The sequence below is a fragment of the Phacochoerus africanus genome, chromosome 1 (genome assembly GCF_016906955.1).
Source record: "Phacochoerus africanus isolate WHEZ1 chromosome 1, ROS_Pafr_v1, whole genome shotgun sequence".
NCBI classification, from domain to species: Eukaryota; Metazoa; Chordata; class Mammalia; order Artiodactyla; family Suidae; genus Phacochoerus; species Phacochoerus africanus.
Window position 1 is genome coordinate 92,753,097 of NC_062544.1, and position 18,578 is coordinate 92,771,674.

The following is an 18,578-nucleotide window of genomic DNA, read 5'->3' on the forward strand; positions in this document are numbered from 1 at the left end:
AGTTGGACAAAATGCAATTCATGGATCAACCCAGTCCACTCCTGGTTTTTGTAAATAAAATTTTGTTCAGCACACACATGTCCATTCATTTACATGCGGTCCTCGGCTCCTTGATACTACAGCAGCGGAGTTGAGCAGTTACAACCGAAACGCTCCAGCCTGCAAAGTCTAAAACATTTCCTATGCCCCTATACAGACAAAAAGTTCACCGACCTCTATTTTAGAAAAGTGGAATATATATTAGCAAAACCATTTTGGAGTACTATTTCATGTGGCCATCAAATTTTTAAATGCTCATCATCTTTAACCTTGCTCTATTGCTACTAAATTTTGCTCAGCAGATGTTTTCGTCACACATCTATAGGGTTCCTTCTAACACTGGAAAACTGGAAACAACCTAAATGTCCCATAGCTAAGCAGTGTTAAATGAATTACAGTGCATTCATGTAAAGGAATACTGTTCAGCTGTTGTTGTTTAATTGAAGTATGGTTGATTTACAATATTATGTTAGTTTTAGGTGTACAGCCTAGTGCTTCAGTTTTTTTGTTTGTTTGTTTTGTCTTTTGTCCTTTTAGGGCCGCACCCTCAGCATACGGAGGTTCCCAGGCTAGGGGTCTAATCAGAGCTGTTGCTGCCACCCTACACCACAGCCACAGCAACACCAGATCCAAGCCACATCTGCGACCTACACCACAAGCTCATGGCAACGCTGGATCCTTAACCCACTGAGCAAGGCCAGGGATCAAACCTACAATGTCATGGTTCCTAGTTGGATTTGTTTCTGCTGTGCCATGACGGCAACTCCCAGAATTTTTTTTAATTTAATTTTTATTTTATATTGGGGTGTAGTTGATTTTCAATGTTTTGTTACTTTCAAGTGTACAGCAAAGTGATTCAGCTATACATATAGTTATATCCAATCTCCTTCAGGTTCTTTTCCCATATAGGTTAGTACAGAATGTTGAGTAGAGTTCCCTATGCTATACAGTAGGTGCTTGTTGATAAACCGTTTTATGTACAGTAGTATGTATATGTTAATCCCAAACTCCTATTTTATCCCTCCTCCAATTCAGTATTTTTATACTGAAGTTATTACATTAAGTTATTACAAAATAATGGCTGTATTTCCCAATGCTGTACAATATATCTTTGTTGCTTATCTATTTTGTACAGAGTAGTTTGTATCTCTTAGTCACCTTCCCCTAGATTGTGCCTTCCACTTCCTCCTCCCCTTTGGTGACCACTAGTTTGTTTTTTGTGAGTCTGTTTCTGCTTTGTTATATACATTCGTTCGTTTTATTTTTAAAAATCTGCCTATAGGTAATAACATAGAGTATTTGTCTTTCTCTGTTTGACTTATTTCACTAAGTGTAATACTCTCTATGTCCACCCAAGTTGTTGCAAATGGCAGAATTAAATTCTTTTTTATGGCTGAGTAATATTCCATTCTATATATGTACCACATCTTCTTTATGCATTCATCTATTGATGGGCACCTGGGCTACTTCCAAGGTCTTGGCTTTGTAAATAGTACTGCTCTGAACATTGGGGAGCAGATGCTTTTTCAAATTAGTGTTTTCACTTTTAGGGAATATATATAGCCAGGAGTAGAACTGTTGGGTCATATAGCAATTCTATTTTTAGTTTTTGAGGAAACTCCATACTGTTTTCCATAGTGGCTGCACCAATTTCCATCCCCACCAACAGTGCATAGGGTTCCCTTTTCTCCACATCCTTGCCAATACTTGTTATTTGTGTTCTTTTTGATGATATCCATTCTGACAGAGGTGAGGTGACATATCTTATTTTTCTAAAGAAGACATAACAAGTGGCAAACAAGCTCATGAAAAGGGGCTCAACATCAATAACTATAAGAGAAATGCAAATTAAAATCACAATGATATCCCCTCACACCTTTTAATTTGCATTTCTCTAATAATTACTGACGTTAAGCCCCTTTTCATGTGCCTGTTTGCCACTTGTATGTTTTCTTTAGAAAAAAATGTCTATTCAGGTCTTTGGCCCATTTTTTTAAATTGGGTTGTACACTTTTTTTTTGATATTGAGCTATTTGTCATTCTTTTTGATATACATATTAAATATATATAATATATATGTACTGTTTATTACTAAATAGAAAAATTTGTAGAATGATGTGTATTATTTGATCTCATTTGAATAAAAACAACAAATAGTCCCCCAAAATATATAGGATAATGTGCCCAGCACCTGGCACAGGGCTCAACGTTTGATGAATGAATATACTTTTCACTTTTTATCTCTGAAATTAAACTCTGAGAGTTTATGAAAATATATTACTTTAAAAAAAAATCTGAATTAAAAGGGGGTAAAGATAGACAAGAAGAAATAGCCACAGATAGCACCCCCTTGCCCCCCACTGGGCTGGTGCCAGCAGCAGTGGCTGGGGACTGAGAACCGGCTAGAGCCCATTGCTAACACTGAGGGGCTCACAGGGGCAGGAATTCAGTGCCAAGTGAGACCAGCAGGAACTGGAGGGCTGGAAAGGCATCTTCCGTAAGCCATGCACAGCAAAAGGAGGGAGGTGAGAAAGAGGCCACAGGTATGGAAAGAGAAGGGACAGCCCCGTCCTGAGGACAATGCCTGTAAGTAACTGGTGGGAAAATTTTGTCCAGGAAACTAGAAAAAGCAGGAATCTGGAGAGAAAGGAACCAGGTGAAGGCAGGATGTGTGGCCAGCCCCCAAGGTGGGGAGACATTTCTGAGAAAGAACAAATGTTTCTGGCCCCTGAGAAGACCCGGTCTCTGTAGGGCTATATGGGTGCATGTTAGGGATATACCTTGCTGTCTGCCAATCAAAGATGCACAACACCACCAGTCTTGGTCCCTGAGCAGGTGTTCAAATGGACAGGCCAGGGCACTTTCTCGTGTTGATCAATGTTAGAATTTTCCCAGCTCCCAGCTCAGAAATTGGCTGGGTTTGTGGGTGCAAAAGCCCTGGGAACAGCTCAGCATTTGCCCTGTGCTGGCAACACACCCCTGCTTGGGCTGCCCTGATAAAGCCCACACTTCACTCAGTGATGGTCATTTATTTATTTATTTATTTGGCAGAATCGTGGCGTGAAATTGACAATGGAGGGGGACGTAAAAATAAATAAATAAAAGTAAAACAAACAAAAAACCATAAAAGAGGCAGGTGTGTCTTTTTAAAACCAACCCTGTCCACCTCCCTCCACCTCACCCCCACGTCTGCCTGCACTTTGCATGACTTGTGCCTGGGGTGGATGTGTCTGTGCCTGTGAGAATCTTTTTATTTAGACATCTCAAGGCACGTGACCAGTTTTGAACACGGCGGTTGCAATGCTGGTGCACAGAGACTACTGCTCCTTCTTCACAGAACTCTCCAGTTCAAACATGTTTGCAGAGCATGATTCATGGTGTTTCTTTCTGGATTGTCCAGTGGGTAATTGCTGTACAAAAACCAGAGAAACAGATGTAGACCCTGAACCCTGGCTATAAATTTTTGTTTTATGATTATGGGTTTCAAATGTGCTGTGTCACACTGACAAATATACGGTTACTCTGAAACAAAATGAATTTGGGGCTCAAACTTTTGCTTTCTTGCTTGTTTGTGGTTGGAAATACTTTTATTAGAGTTCCTTTCATCATTGATCAAACACAAAGAAAACAGAGGTGATGACACATATCAGAACATTATTTTATGCCTTACTGAGAGGATATTTAGGAAAGGGTTCTTCCAAATTAACTGTTTGATTAATGTTTAAAGTAGGTGTCGATAATTTAAACTTCATTAGCCACAAATTAACTAGGCCCTTTTTCACCTTCTACCTGTTCATTAATCTTTATGGTACATGGATATGTATTTAAAGAACTATGGCTGATTTGTATATCTCTCCTTAATTTTACCTGAGATAAAGAATTCAAAGGAAGAATCAAGTTTTCAAAAAGTATAAAAATTAGGTTTACGGTGGAGAAATGAAAAGAAACCAGTGGCTAAATTAGGGGGCTGTTTTATAAATTAACACTTAGATTAAACAATAGCTCTAACAGTTGCTATCCACACAATCCATTCACAATGAGAAAGGATGAAGTGACTCATGAGTACTGCTGCACTATTTAAAACAAAAAACAACCAAATTCACAATGTTCTCCTGACAAGGATTTAAGCACTGATCATTTCAAGGCTCAAGTTGATTTCCCTACAGTTAGGAGAACTGGGTTCTAAGATGAAAAGAAATTTGAAATGTCTTCATGAGGAGTTCCTAGCAACCTAGCAGGTTAGGGCCTCGGTGTTGTTACTAATGTAGCTTGGGTCACTGCTGTGGTACAGGTTCGATCCCTAGCCTAGGAACTTCTGCATGCCACCAGCATAGCCAAAAAAAAAAAAAGTATTCATGCAAAGAAAGAAAACACCAATTTCTAAACCCTTAACACACACACACATGCATACACATTTTCTTTGTTATTGTTTTTGCGCCTTGACAAAGTATTGAGGAACGATAATTGGGAGCAGTTGTCTCCCTTCCTAGATGAAGCTGACACTAGATTAAGAAATGAGAGAAAGAGAATTCGGGTGACATCATCCCTATAGCTACTTCCTTGTGCCCAGTGAGCCCTACCCTTTGGAGAGATGCTGAGCAAGTGCCATGGGTAACCTGCATACACACACCTGGCCGGGGCACTTGGTTTCTCATTTCTAACCTACTTCCTCCTGCAGTACTCTAAGTATAGCTGCCTCCTCCCCTCTCCTCAAACAACTTTTTCATCCACCTCCATGATTCTGTACAAAATGAGCCCAGTTTCCAAGGAACTCCAAGGACCTTAAATAAGCATTTGGAGCTCTAAGTCTTGCGGACCATGTAGAAATTGGCACACAATGTGGGACTTTATGTGTCTTTACAACTATCTTAATGACAGAGTGTTAAATGTTTTGTAAATTCCTCTGTGCTCCTTGCTTGAAATGTGTGCTTTCTCTGTAGTTGAAGGATTTCTTACAATAAATCTGTTAACAAAATGAAGGCCATATAAAAAAGAGAGAGAGAACAACAAACACATAGTTTTAGCAAAATCTTACCCATTTATTGTCCTGGATTTTTCAGTTGCTTGCTGGGCTGCATATTATTTGAATGTACCTTCCTGAAAGGGTCTTTGCCTTCCTAAGGGTGTGAGATGCATACTTCTCAAGTTACACCTGGAGCACCACTTCACAACTCTGCTGGCCCAGCAAAGGAGGTTGCATCGCCCATGCTCTTACCTGCAAGGGGCAAGAAAACCGGCCCCGTGCCCCCTCACCCTCCTGGTTTTGTGGGAGAGTTATTAGTCAACAGTGGAGACTCAGTAGAGGACCCAGGGTGTTCTAATTCCTCGCAGGAGCTTCCTTTCTTTGAAGTCCCTTGCATCCTTTAAGCAAATTGTGCAAAATGGCTGTGGGGTGCATTGGTTCTCCCCTTTCCAGCTTGCTGACAGGGTTTATTTGTAAACACTGCATCTGTCCTTCTCAGTGATGGCTGAAAAGCTTCTCCTTCCTCTGGGCTGGGTCAGTGTGGGAGGTACAAAAAATAACCCCTTTCTCTTAAAATTCCTCTCTTCCAATAGCCAAGTTAGGGCAGGGGCTGGCATGATGAAATGTGGCCCTTGGTGGCAGTGGTGTGTGTGTGTGTGTGTGATGACAGGGGTCACACACACACACACACACACACACGCTGTTCCAGAGCACTATAATTTTCACGTTGGGTTCTATCCTTGGCTCTGAGCTCTGGGACCCCAGGCAGTTCTCAGCCTCCCAGGGCTTCTCTTTCCCCAGTTGAAAAATAAGAGAACTAGTCCCAACTAATAGTTCTGGGGTGTGTACCGAGGGCCGCACAACACCATTTCTTTTTGTCCTCACAGTAACGCTCTGAGTAGTATATTCCTATTTTACAGATGAAGAAACCGAGGTGGAGGGGTTTGATACTGTGTGTCCCAGATCACACAGCTGCCAAGTGGTTGAACTGGGTCGGAATCTAGTTCAATTGGACTTTCACATCCACGCTTTTGCTCACGATGTTATGTTTTCTCAGACCAAGACCTGAAATCCCGTATATCTGTGCTATTATCTGTGTGTGTTTGAGGCAGGAGGAATTTTCTTGACTCCTTCATAAACTGCACGCCGACTTGGGAGAATTTTTCAGAAGCAACTGAATCCAGAAAGCTGGATGTTTACTCCCAAGCCAATGCCAGAGGGACACAGAGAAAAAGGCTCTCCGAAGGAAAGTTTCCCGATCCCGGGCTTCCCCGAGGGGCGGCTCTTCGTGCTCCAGTTCAGGGCGTGCGTGTGCTTTTGCGGGAGTGGAAAACCACACACACGCAGCGAGGAACTGAACAGACCGAAAGACGCGGGGAGGAATGTGAAGGCTGGGCGGGGGCTCTGGGGCGGCGGGCGAGAGCGCGGAGCCCCGCGAAGCGAGGCGCAAAGGGCGGGGGCCAGCGGGCGGCGGGCTCGCTGGGAGAGGCGTCCGGGCTCCAGCGGCTCCTCCCGGCCCCGCGCTCTCCTCCCGCCCCGCGCGCTCCTTCAGGCCCCGCGCGCTCCTCCCGGCCATCCCCGGCCCCGCGAGCTCGGAGCGGACACGCGGGGCGGGAGGAGCGCGCGCCCGGGTCGCTGGCCGCCCGCGCGGCGGGGCTGCTGGGAGAGCTGGGCTCTGTGAGAATCCTGGGAGCTGGTGATGTCAGACTCGCTGGGTCATTTGAAGGTTAGCAGCCCGGGAAGGGTTCACGGAAAGTTCACTCGCATATATTAGGCAATTCAATCTTTCATTCTGTGTGACAGAAGTAGTAGGAAGTGAGCTGTTCGGAGGCAGGAGGGTCTATTCTTTGCCAGAGGGGGGACCAGAGTCCCCGCGCGAGCCGCCTGAGGACGGGGATGCCGAGGACGCGCGCGAGCCGGGCAGGGCTGCTCTGGGCACCGTCCGGGTAGGACCCGCACCGCCTTCCCAAGGCTTTTGGCAGGCATCTGCTCGGAAGAAGAACTTGGGATCTTTCTGGGAACCCCCGCCCCGGCTGGATTGGCCGAGCAAGCCTGGAAAATGGTAAATGATCATTTGGATCAATTACAGGCTTTTAGCTGGCTTGTCTGTCATAATTCATGATTCGAGGCTGGGAAAAAGACCAACAGCCTACGTGCCAAAAAGGGGGCAGAGTTTGATGGAGTTGGGTGGACTTTCCTATGCCATTTGCCTCCACACCTAGAGGATAAGCACTTTTGCAGACATTCGGTGCAGGGGAGATCATGTTTGACTGTATGGATGTTCTGTCAGTGAGTCCTGGGCAAATCCTGGATTTCTACACTGCGAGCCCGTCTTCCTGCATGCTCCAGGAGAAAGCTCTCAAAGCATGCTTCAGTGGATTGACCCAAACCGAATGGCAGCATCGGCACACTGCTCAATGTAGGTTTATTTTTTCCCTTCTTCTACCAGGAAAAAAAATATGAATTGTCTCTCTTGCATGCAGTAAAGACGCTGGAAACAAACTGCATGGGTAGCCAGACAAAGGATTTAATGATTTAAGGCTGAAAGGGTGTGATATGCTGGTGTGCATATGGATTCCCTCTGCTGAAAATTTCCTGTTAGATGTTTTCTTCCCAAACAACCCCTCCCGACCCCTGCTCCTCTCCTTACCAGCCCTACAGTCCCTTGAAAACAGTTTTAAAAATGTGTGTGGAGGGGGGGGGAAAGTAGAGGGTGACCACAGGACTTTGAAACATTCTTCAAGTGAGACAATTTGACACATTTGTGCAGTTTTTACTAAGATGTGTACAGAGGGGAATTTAACTTTGCTGCTCTTTGGATTAGCGACTAGTTATGTATATATACCCCCCCCCCCCCGTGTGTGTGTTACAACAGTCCAGAGTAATTAAAATATGACATCTTCCTTGCAAGGAATTTAGCCTAATTAAGGTGGCTGCTACTCCTAAGGTTCATAAACCACCAGTTAAAGCCGCTACCTCCAATGTTTTCCTTGCGGAGGAAAGGCAATATTTCTTAGCATTGACCCTGCTGCCACCTTTCCAAGTCACTTTGTTGCTCTAAGAAGTTGCTGTTTTGCTAGAAAACTACTGGCAATGAACACCCCTTGGGCTGAGCCATCCATTATTTCCATATCTTGCAATTCAGCCGGGAACCTGGACGTTGGTTAAAAGGAAAGGAAATATAAGTAGGGTGGCCCAGTTTTTTAAAAAAATATTGACTATTTGGTTATCTGATGCTGACACGGCGCCGAGGCACTCACTGGTCAACAGTAGCCAGACTGCAGGCTTGAGAAATGACCAGAAGTCCCAGAAAATCCCACCTTCGGGTGGCTGTAGTGGGAGCCTGCAGGATGCATCCCTGCCCTGACAGTGATTTAGATAAATGGCTCAGCTATCTATCAAAATGTTTTTAGTACTTTATTTGACAATTCATTGGAGCATTAGCCTGAAAATGACATTTTAAATCTTTGTTTTCAAAGAGGTCAAAGTTTAACTGGGAGAAATTGAGTTTTCCTAATAACATGGTGGCTTATCTAAAGAGGGAGAAGAAAAGGGGGAGCGAGGGGACCATGACAAGATTTAAATTGCCCTCTCTGAAACTTTTCCTTAAGAATAAAGCCTTGCTTCTAGGGGCCAGGAAATCAACAGGTTTGGAGCTGAAAAATCAATAACCATTTGATGCCAACAGTCTGGCTGTCAGACTTAATATTTCGTAGAGCCATAACCAGGGTAAAAAAAGGAATCTTTTCAGAAGGCGCCTTTATCTTTGGCTACTCCCCAAATGCCTTTTATTTCCTGCTGCCTACTTTCCTTCTGGGAAACTCAAACTTTTACAAAATAATCTTCCAACCCGCTAAGGGATCTTTCAGACTTGTCCTCTCTGTAAAGCAGCATGAACAATTTTATTTGGAATCTCGGGGAACTAAGAGTCTCTAAAACTTTTTCTTGGGAGAGAAAATTTTCATGAAGCCTTTTTTTAATGACGGAAAGACAAAGCTCAGGACACTGGCGTCAAGCTATTAGACCTAATAGAGATTTTACAAGTAGGCATTCTTCCTTTTGTAATTAACCCTCCAAACATGCCTATTAAGTTGCAGGAGTGGGGGGAAAGCTTTGTTTGTTCTTGAACAAGTTAAACAGGAGATTTGCCTTATCTGCTGAGAGCTAGTGGTGAATGTGTCATTTGGCCAGCCGTAAGCAAGAAGTGTTGATAGCAGCAAAGTTCAGCTAATCAAAGAAACTTGCATTAGAAAAAGTAAATAAAGGTATCTGACAAAGGGATTTCAGAAATTTCAGTGTCCTATTTTTGTAAGCAGGGCAATTAGTGCTCCCTGTGGTCAGTTTCACTAGAGTTTGAACCCCAAACCTGACTCCAGGTTGCAAGAATAGAATGTAAATATCGCTTTTTGCCTCTGCAGAGTCACACAAACTGCTTTATGACTGGTTAGTTTAGTTGTTCAAGTGATTTAAGTTTTCAAGCATAAATAAAATTTCTAACAAAGCTCAGCCACGCGGTATTTGGTGCAGGTTGCTACAGCCAGTTAGGGCTTTTGAAGTAGAAGCATATTAGGGCTCCGTTTGTATAAGTACAGACATAAAAACCACAACCTTTTCCATTTGACTTAATGACTGTTTTGACAAGAAGCAGATCTGTTTGTGCTCTTAACACAGAGGAAACAGTGGGCAAGGAGAGGAAAAAATAGTACTAAATTCTAACCAAAACTATTTTCTGCTTTGAGATCCTACTAATTTTTTTATGATGTATGTGTGTGTATGTGTGTGTGTGCAGTGATTGGAGTAAGCCCTTTGTAAAACACACCAAAAGCACTCTTTAAAAGGTGCTAGGCTATTCTTTTTATTTTCCTTTTTAATTTTAAAGATAGAAAAATGATATGCCAACCAGCTGCCTGTTGGAGTAGGGCCTGTGAATTGCTTGTTCTAAAAATTCGAAGTAGCAGGTTACTAAGGGAATGTGGTATAAATAATACGATTTAAAACTGCCCCTGGAGGTGTCGGAGTCACTAAGTTTCTATTCAGATGCCTCCTGGATTATCTTGGGTTTAGGCCGCTCCAGATGTTTTCAGCATTAATTGCTCAGTGGGCATAGGATAAATCCTAATATTTGTGATCTAAATATAGTAGTTGCTTTTGGTAAAATCATGAGGGTGACAACTTCTTGGCCTTTTTCCCTGTCTTCTCCCTACTCGACACATCAAAAGGAAAAAGGGAAAAAAATCGGCCTTTTTAATGAGAAATAATCTTAAAAAAAAAAAAAAGTATCGATGTACGGTTAAGGAAGGAAAAAAAATCCCCTTCCCAAAGTGCTAGGACCTGAACTTTAAGTATTAAACAGTATCTAAATCCTCTCCTAGTGAGATATAAATTGGGGTCAAAGTGGCAAAATCAAAGATACCCTCTGAAAGAGAGACTAAATAAAGGCTGACAGCCACCGTACGAATTGAATGGGGTTTTGAATAAATATTTCGGTGAAAAGGCTCAATTGTTTTTCTAAAGTAGGACATAATTTTCTGTTCCTCGGCCACATGACAGTGGTAACTAACACCCTCAGAAAGAAGAGAAGGAAAGGAAATTCTGCTTAAATCCCAGAGAGTGCAGGACAAGGCCGCTTGAAAACGAGTGGAAGATTCATAAAGTTTTCCTTCAAAAGAAATACTGAAGTCTCGTCGGTATCCAGATATCTTGCTCCTGATGGACAATTTAGTAGCAACAATGCATACATTTAAGTTTTATTGCCAGGAAGGGGTAGATTTCAAAAAGTAGCTCAAAATGCTAGGAGAGGTAGACCTCTACCCTTCAAACTTGGGCTGCAGAATGGGTGTGAAGGCTCCCAGTTAGCATTTGATTTCCCAGACCAAACGCAAAACCCTCAGTAGATAAATGAACTGACCTAAACCAGAAGTTTTCTTCTCATTTTTGGAAGCCTGCCTTGACCGCATTTAACCAGTCGGTATTGTCATGAACTTTTCTTGAAAGCATAAAAGAAATCAGGTGTTTATAATTTACCTTCGACATGTTAAGCTCCTGAGATGGCTAAAAAGGAAAGAAAACCTTACTGTTTTCTCCTTCATACATTCTTATGGAATGTGGTTGATGGACAGTCTCAGAAGGGAAATACACAAGAAATGATAAAAGGTTATAAATTCTGCTCTCAAGGAATTTATAATCTTTAAAATAAAATTTAAAAATTTAAAGGCCAGGAATTTTTAAATTAGAAAGTCACTCTCTGGGAGGAAGACAAAGATATAACTCCAGCATGCAAAACAGAAAACTCCTCGAGTCAAATGGGACTTACTAAACAATAAATGCTGTGTTCATTTTAGTACATCTTAAAATTAATCTTCTATAGAGTTTGAGTTACATGTAAGTGCCAGTAAATTTATCCTTACATGACATTTTTATACTTTAAATGTTCTAGTATAAATTCAGTTAACTCTCAATTAAAATAGATTATTTCAGAAATGGGAGTTTTTTGATGAAGGTTAATCAAAAAAATCTTGGCTAAAAACCTCTCCAAGAGATATTACCATAGAATCTTGCCTTCCAAATGACAAGGTAGTTAAGGCAATTATACATCTCAGATTGTCTCGAATAACCCACTTTCAGATATACTGCCATGGTTCCCACATAAGTCATTGAAATATGCCAGATATTTCGATATTATGACATCTCCTAGGCTGCCCCTTGAACCCAGGAGTGGCACATAAAGTTTTTGGTTGCTATGGTTAATATAAATGAGAGCACTCTTGGCTTAATTTTTCCATTATGATTTGAAGTTCATCTTATGCTTTTGAGTCATCCTCCTGAACATGAATCCCTTTTGTGGCAAAGTGGAGATGTGTGAATAGAAGGAAGGCATCCCTTGCAAAATGGATTTAAGTATTCTGACCGTGGTTCTGATGCAGAGTATATGTGTGTATCCTGGGAGTGGGGGAGGGGCTAGAATCATACGTTGAATCGCTATGAACAAATCTCTGTCTGTTCTTGGCCAGCTTCTTCTGAAAAAGTTGGAGTTGGGGGTGATAGAGAGAGGAGAGTTAACTCAGGTTTCAGATTTATCAGTATCCTGTCTGTAAGTGGCTTGGCCTAAGCACCTCTTGTTAAATAGGAGATGAGATAACCTGCCCATCTGTAAGATCTAATAACACCACCTCATCACTCAATGTGTTGCCCTGAACGCTTCTCTTTCCTTCCTCCTTATGGTATCATTAAGAAGCGTGGTTCCTGTCCCATCCCAGCCCCTAAACCCCCCTTTCAATGAATTAAAAAATAAAGTTGCCAAAGTCGTCTCCACCTAGTAAGCAGTAGAGGGTGAGTCTGCAGGTGTTCTATTATTTATTTTGAGCTTTCAGAGCTTCTTAGATGGGAATTCAAGCAGACAGTGGAACCGCTGACTTGCCTTTTCTCTGGCCTTGCAGGGTGGGGAGCTCAAAGAGGGGCCACTCGTTAAGATAAGACTCTTGGTCCCCAGCACATTAAGGCAGGATAACAGGAACTGACGTCAGGAGACGACCCAGCCTGGCCAAGTGTTTCCTCCTGTCAGGCCGCTTGGATTCCAGGAGCCTCCAGGCTCCCTGACAGTGAAGGAGGGAGTGTTGGGCGGGGGTGGGGAGGGGAGCTAATTTTAACAGGGACATTTGTGGGTGACAATGTCCCTCATTCCCAAAAGGAGATTTCTCTCAACAGAACAAAGAGTAACTTGAGGGGAAAGAGTGATTTAAATAAATGCAGATTCTGAGATTCTTACTGCAGTTTTCGGTTGTCATGGACTAGACGTTTGTTTCCTAGCTGTCAGCAGTTTCCCTCTGAGGTCTCCTAAGACAGTCTCTCCAGCCGTCACCAGATATGATCACCCGCGAGCCTGCCAGCTTTCCATATAGAACAAAATGGGCGGGAACTCACCTTGTCTGAGTTAATCCCTTGGGACTTATATTTACTTTCCTAAAACCCCAGGTGCCTACCCTCACCGGCTTCATCTGACAGCAAGTTCAAGTCACTGCATTTTCTGCCAGCCCTGAAACCATCTGGCAGTTTTTCCTCTCCTCTTTCCTTCTTTCTTTTCTCTTAAACTCAGATTTTTTTCTTTTTCCTTCACAACTTGAGGTTTGGAGAAGGAGAAATTCTAAGGAAAGTGTCCTATTTTGTTTTTTTCAAGTGCAGGGGTTCTCAGTCTACTCTTTGCTTAGGAGTGCTTTTTTTTAAGTTTGAGTATTGAAGGAGTTATTCTCCTAATTCGATTCTGACATAGTGAAATTTGTGTCATTGTTGTTGATAGTGATCAATTACTCTTGGCCCCAGATTAGATTTTTATCAAATCAGAAAAAAAAAAAACCCTGAATTCAGAAGACTGTGGTAGAAATAATGCAGATAAGATCAGATGAGTGCATCAATTCACTTGAAAATGAAGATTCAGGTCACATTTATCCTAATATTTCTCTAATTTCCAGAGCAAACGAAGACCTCCATAATAAATAACTTCTTCAAAATATTAAAGCTTGCAGGGCTAAAGTACCTTTGTCTTGTCATCAAAGTCCATGATTATAAAAAGGCTGATGATGGGAAGGCTGTTTCAGCTTCAAAAGATTTTTTAGGGTCTGGCCTATTGGAAAGCTTGGGGGTATAATTAACTAAAATGGAAATGGAGGCAAACGAAATTTAGTTCCTGATGTTTTAATTTAGCTCAGTACTGCCATGTGTTATTGAAGAGAATTCTTAAAGGCAAACATAATTATTTCATTATGGTCCTCAGAATGCTTTCATTGGCTTTAATGACAAGAAGCTGTATAAAAAGGCATACATTTTAATTAGTCCTTCTTATATTTACTTCAGATAAATAACAAATAATTGATGAAAAACAAGTCTTTGGAATGGATGGTTTCACATAGTGCGCTGGTTACAGTTTAATGATGAAACACTTCTCTGTTGCTTTGCATTTTAATTATCCAGACATTACAGTAGTGGTGCTGTGGAGCTAAAATACTGTAGTTGCCATTTTAATACAAAAAAATTACAATTAATGCCTATGAATCGGAAGCAGGGAAAGGTAGCTAGAAGCACATCTCAGAGGAAGTAAATTGCCATTCCCATTAATTTTACTACATTTGTTAGCATTCATTTTGATCACTTTTCTCCTTTACGCTCCATCTTTTTAGATTAAGACTGCTGGGTTTCGCATGTGTTTTTATGATCACACCTCCTAAATACCGTTCTTTTCCTCTTGCTGCCTGTTTTGAGGATGTGCCTGAAAGTACCTTGCCAAATGCGTGCTGGAAATTCAGAGAGCTCTTTTTCCACGTGATAGGCACTCGTTGCCTTTGATCTTATACGAAAACCCATTTCACATGATTCATCTGTTTTGGTGTACAGAACACTAATTGTTATTATTGATTTTAAATTCCGTGACCATTACAAGTAACCCAGATGACTGGCAGATAAAGGGTAATAATCCATGGAGTTCTGGAACTGTTTCATGTTTGTCTGGAGTACTTTATGTGATCAATATTAACTGCCCCATTGAAACTAACTGCTGTATCAAATAACAGTCAATCAAATGAATGTGCTTAGAGATTATTTATTGAAAGCTTTAATTGTTCACTGGGGCCCTGCTTATCAGAGGAAACAATAGGAACTAGAGACAGGATGAACAGTTTTGGATTTACCGTGAAAGTTGGAGGATGTGATGAAGGCCATCTTTCTGCTACCGGGACAGGGTTTCCAGAAACCCATGTTGGGCTTCTAGCAGGCACAAGGTGCACATTCCCTTACAGAGGTTAGCTTACCGCCTGCATATCGAGAGCGCTCTCGAGAGGTCCATGTCATGGCTTCCTTGCCCTCAGACCGGAGGCTGTGAAGTTGTCACTCTGAGAGTTTTACTGCAGCCTCTCCGTGCGCCGGCGCACATCCATCACCCACCGAGCATCTCTCCACCTGTATCCTCCTGCGCTGCTGCTGGGCTGAGATAATGGAAATAGCCTGCCTTGACACGGGATCGATTTCTACAGCCATGAAATGGGACATGGCAGGATTTGTAGAAAGATGAGAGATAATGTAAATGAGGATTCTATTCTGCCCTGAAAACACACCGAAGTAGACCTTCTCTGGTTTCAGCGTGACACTGCGGCTTAGGCGCCTTCGCTAACCGCCACAGTGTTTGTGTAGTTGCTGTTGCTTTCCTCTGTGAAATCGTTCCTCTGCCTGTGGCTCATCACCTAGGGGACAGTCCCTCCCGGTTGTCACAGTGGTCCTAATGCGTTGGCACCCACTTACTAACCCCCTAGATTTAGTATAAATAATTGATTTTTACAGGTGAGCATTGTCATGTTTGTAGTTGTCATGGTACACTTTGCCCAAAGATGCTGTCAGGGGTGCAGCACATTTCTGTTCCTCACTGATGGATTAGATCTCACAGGGTCCTGTTCCACATGCTCCTGGGCATCTGCCATGTTCCAGGCTCCCGGATATGTTCTGTGGGGGCATCAGATGAAGCCCACACTGTCCCTGCTCTCTGGACTCGCAGTGTATGGGAGAGACAGGTCCACATATCACTGTGATACAGTCCCTTATAACAAAAGCACAAGACTCTCCTCAGGACTTTGGACCCGAGTTTGTTTATGGAAAGAATTAAAATCTACTGATGGAATTCCCTGATGGCCTAGTGGTTAAGGATTTGGCATTGTCATTGCTGTGGCTCGGGTTCGATCTCTGGCCCAGGAACTTTAGCATCCTGTGGTGCAACCAAAAAAAAATTCCACTGAGAACCAGGGCTGATACATCGGAGGAGGATCCCGTGGGTTATGCATTTTTGTCATAAGGAGCAGGCAAGACATTTTTCTGGGTTCAGGCCACACAGGTAATGTCTAAGTGTAGTTTACAAAGCAGAGTTTTAAACTCCGCAGTAGAATAAGTGCACACCTTCTGACTTGCTTCTTAAAGACTCATATGGATGTTTCTGGAGTGTTTGTTAAAATAAATACTGTTCTTTGGGGGGAGTCTGATTAGATTATATTTTTGAAAAGTTGCATCTTTTGGAACGTTTTTTTGATGTATCACTGTGTAACAAACTGCTCCAAACTTTGCAGCCAAACAATTTATGATCTCGTTATTCTGTGGATGGATTGGGCTCCACTGGGCAGATCTTCTGCTCCATGTGATATCAGCTGAGGCTGCACCCCCAGGGCTAACATGGGCTAGAAGTCATCACTGGCACCCAAGACTGGCGTGGATATTGGTTGCTGGCAGAGAGCGCAGCCAGGCTGTCATCTGGGGGTAGCTGCCTGTGCCTTGTTCCTGCGGTCACCCTCGGAAAGGCTAGAGCAGAGCTGGCCTGCCATCACTTTGACCACCTGCTGTCTGTTAAGTGTTACAGGCCAGCCCAGCTTCAGTCAGGCTACCTTGTCATGGGGAGGGACCAAGAACCCCGGGCCATCTTCCTCTACACAGCAGTTGTCACATCACATCTGTGCTTTGTAACATGACAGAAATGCTTGTCCTCTGACAGCAGAGACCAAGTTGAAGAGCTGTTGTAGGGTTTTTAGCTTGGTTTTCATCTGGTTAAATATTTAACAAGAGTCTACTCGAATGTCTGTACTGACATTATTATCCCATTCATGGGAGGAAGGTAAGATTTGCCTCTTCTTACAGGAGAGGAAATTGAGGCTCAGAGAAAGCGAGTTTGGCAGCAGTTTGATGCTGTCATCTGCCAGCTGAGTGAAGAATTCCTGGGGCCTTTTTAGGCCCTTCTAATATCAAGAAAGGACCACTGAGTGCTTTGGTTTGGGGGAAAGGTGGAAAAGAGAGAGGTAAAGAAGTGTGGCTTGGGATTTCCTCAGATTACATTGTTTCTCTCCTAGAAGCCACAGCATTTTAAATTGTGGAAGAAGCTTGGAGACTATTTCCTCTTTTGTCCTTTCGTTTTCCATCCTATTTGTTGTTGAAGTCTGCCCTGGCCCAGTCCCTTTATGGTTCACAGGGGTCAGGGTGGGGCTTAGCTTTGTGTTTCCTGAGGAATCTCAGGAAGGTGAGAGGTAAGTATAAGGTTTTTTCTATTATTCTGGCTCCCCCAGAATCTTCACCAGGAGATAGGCACCAGTGCTCTTTCCTCTTAGCCAGCCATTCGTTACTTTAAAAAAAGGGCGGGGGGAGTTCCCGTCATGGCACAGTCGAAACAAATCCAACTAGGAGCCATGGGATTGCTAGTTCGATCCCTGGCCTCGCTCAGTGGGTTAAGGATCTGGTGTTGCCATGAGCTGTGGTGTAGGTCACAGATGCGGCTCGGATTCCACATTGCTGTGGCTGTGGTGTAGGCCAGCGCCTGTAGCTCCAATTGAACCCCTAGCCTGGGAACCTCCATATGCCACAGGTGTGGACCTAAAATAAATAAATAAACAAAAAAAAAGAGAGGAGGTCCTTGATTGCCTAATGTGTTACAGATCTGGTGTTGTCATTGCTATGGCTTGGGTCACTGCTATGGCATGGGTTCAGTCCCTGGCCTGGGGATTTCCCACATGCCACAGGTATGGCCAGGGGTGGGGGTGGGGGACAAGAGAAAAGAAAACCCTCTGAGAGATAATGAGATTATGTTGATATTTTGCTATTTGCCACCTACTTTAAGTATCTGTTTGTTTAGAACTTGTGAAAATTGTGACTATTGAATGAAGTTGACGTTTAGTAAGAATGATGATGACTAGCCTCTCACATGGTACTCTTTATTATCAGCACTTTCAAATACACTTGGCTCTGGACTTCCCGTGTGGCTCACAAATACAGTTGGCTCTTCATATCTAGGAGGCCCACATATGTGGATTCAGTGATTCTCAGATTGAAATTATTCAGAAAAAAAAATTCCAGAAAGTTCCAAAGAGCAAAAACTTGAATTTGCTGTACAGCTAGCAACTATTTACATAGTATTTACATTGTATTAGGTTTATAAGGATTTTTGAGATGATTTAAAATATATGGAAGGATGTGTATGGTATATGCAAATACTACACCATTGTATATAATGGACTTGAGCCAGTGAGGATTTTGGTATCCACTGGTGTCCTAGACCAATGTCCTGCAGATGTTACAGGATGACTGTTATATTTGAAGTGCACTCTATTGTTCTGTATTGGGGATTTTTATAAACCGTGTTCATTTTGTTTGAAATCTAGTTGTTGCTGAATTATGGGTTTTGGGGAGATGTATGGGTGAACTGAAGTGACTTTCTTCAGGTCATCATCTAGTGGGTTCTCGACGATGCGCAATGCGTTTCCGTGTATATAGCAGAGTGCGGTGGAGCTGGGCTTTCCTCATGCACTGCCTCTGTGTGGGAGCAAGTGCTACAAGTTGCCTCAGTTGTTTTCATCTATACAATGGATCCATAGTGCTTACCTTGCAAGCTTATCATAAACTTTAATAAGAGAGTTTATCTAAAGTACCTGAGACCTAATGCTCAGTAAATAGATCCTCCCCATACTTTATTATGAAAATTAAAAAAAAAATTTTTTTTTTGGCTGCACCTACAGCATGCAGAAGTTTCCAGGCCAGAAGTTTCCAATCCAGGATTGAATCCATGCCA

General features: G+C 42.7%; 1 protein-coding gene across 3 annotated transcripts in view; it reads left to right on the forward strand.

Annotated features, from left to right (window-relative positions):
• Positions 1-6,631: 6,631 nt before the first annotated feature.
• The window catches only part of RARB (retinoic acid receptor beta), a 170,823-nt gene continuing 158,876 nt past the window's right edge, over positions 6,632-18,578 (forward strand). Inside the window, exon 1 of one of the 3 annotated variants that reach the window (XM_047769206.1) lies at positions 6,632-6,728. Coding sequence is in view for 1 of the 3 variants with exons in the window: in XM_047769198.1 (XP_047625154.1) it covers positions 7,265-7,421 (157 nt within the window). In the remaining 2 variants the exon portion in view is untranslated. The other 2 variants (XM_047769198.1, XM_047769203.1) reach the window with 2 other exon arrangements.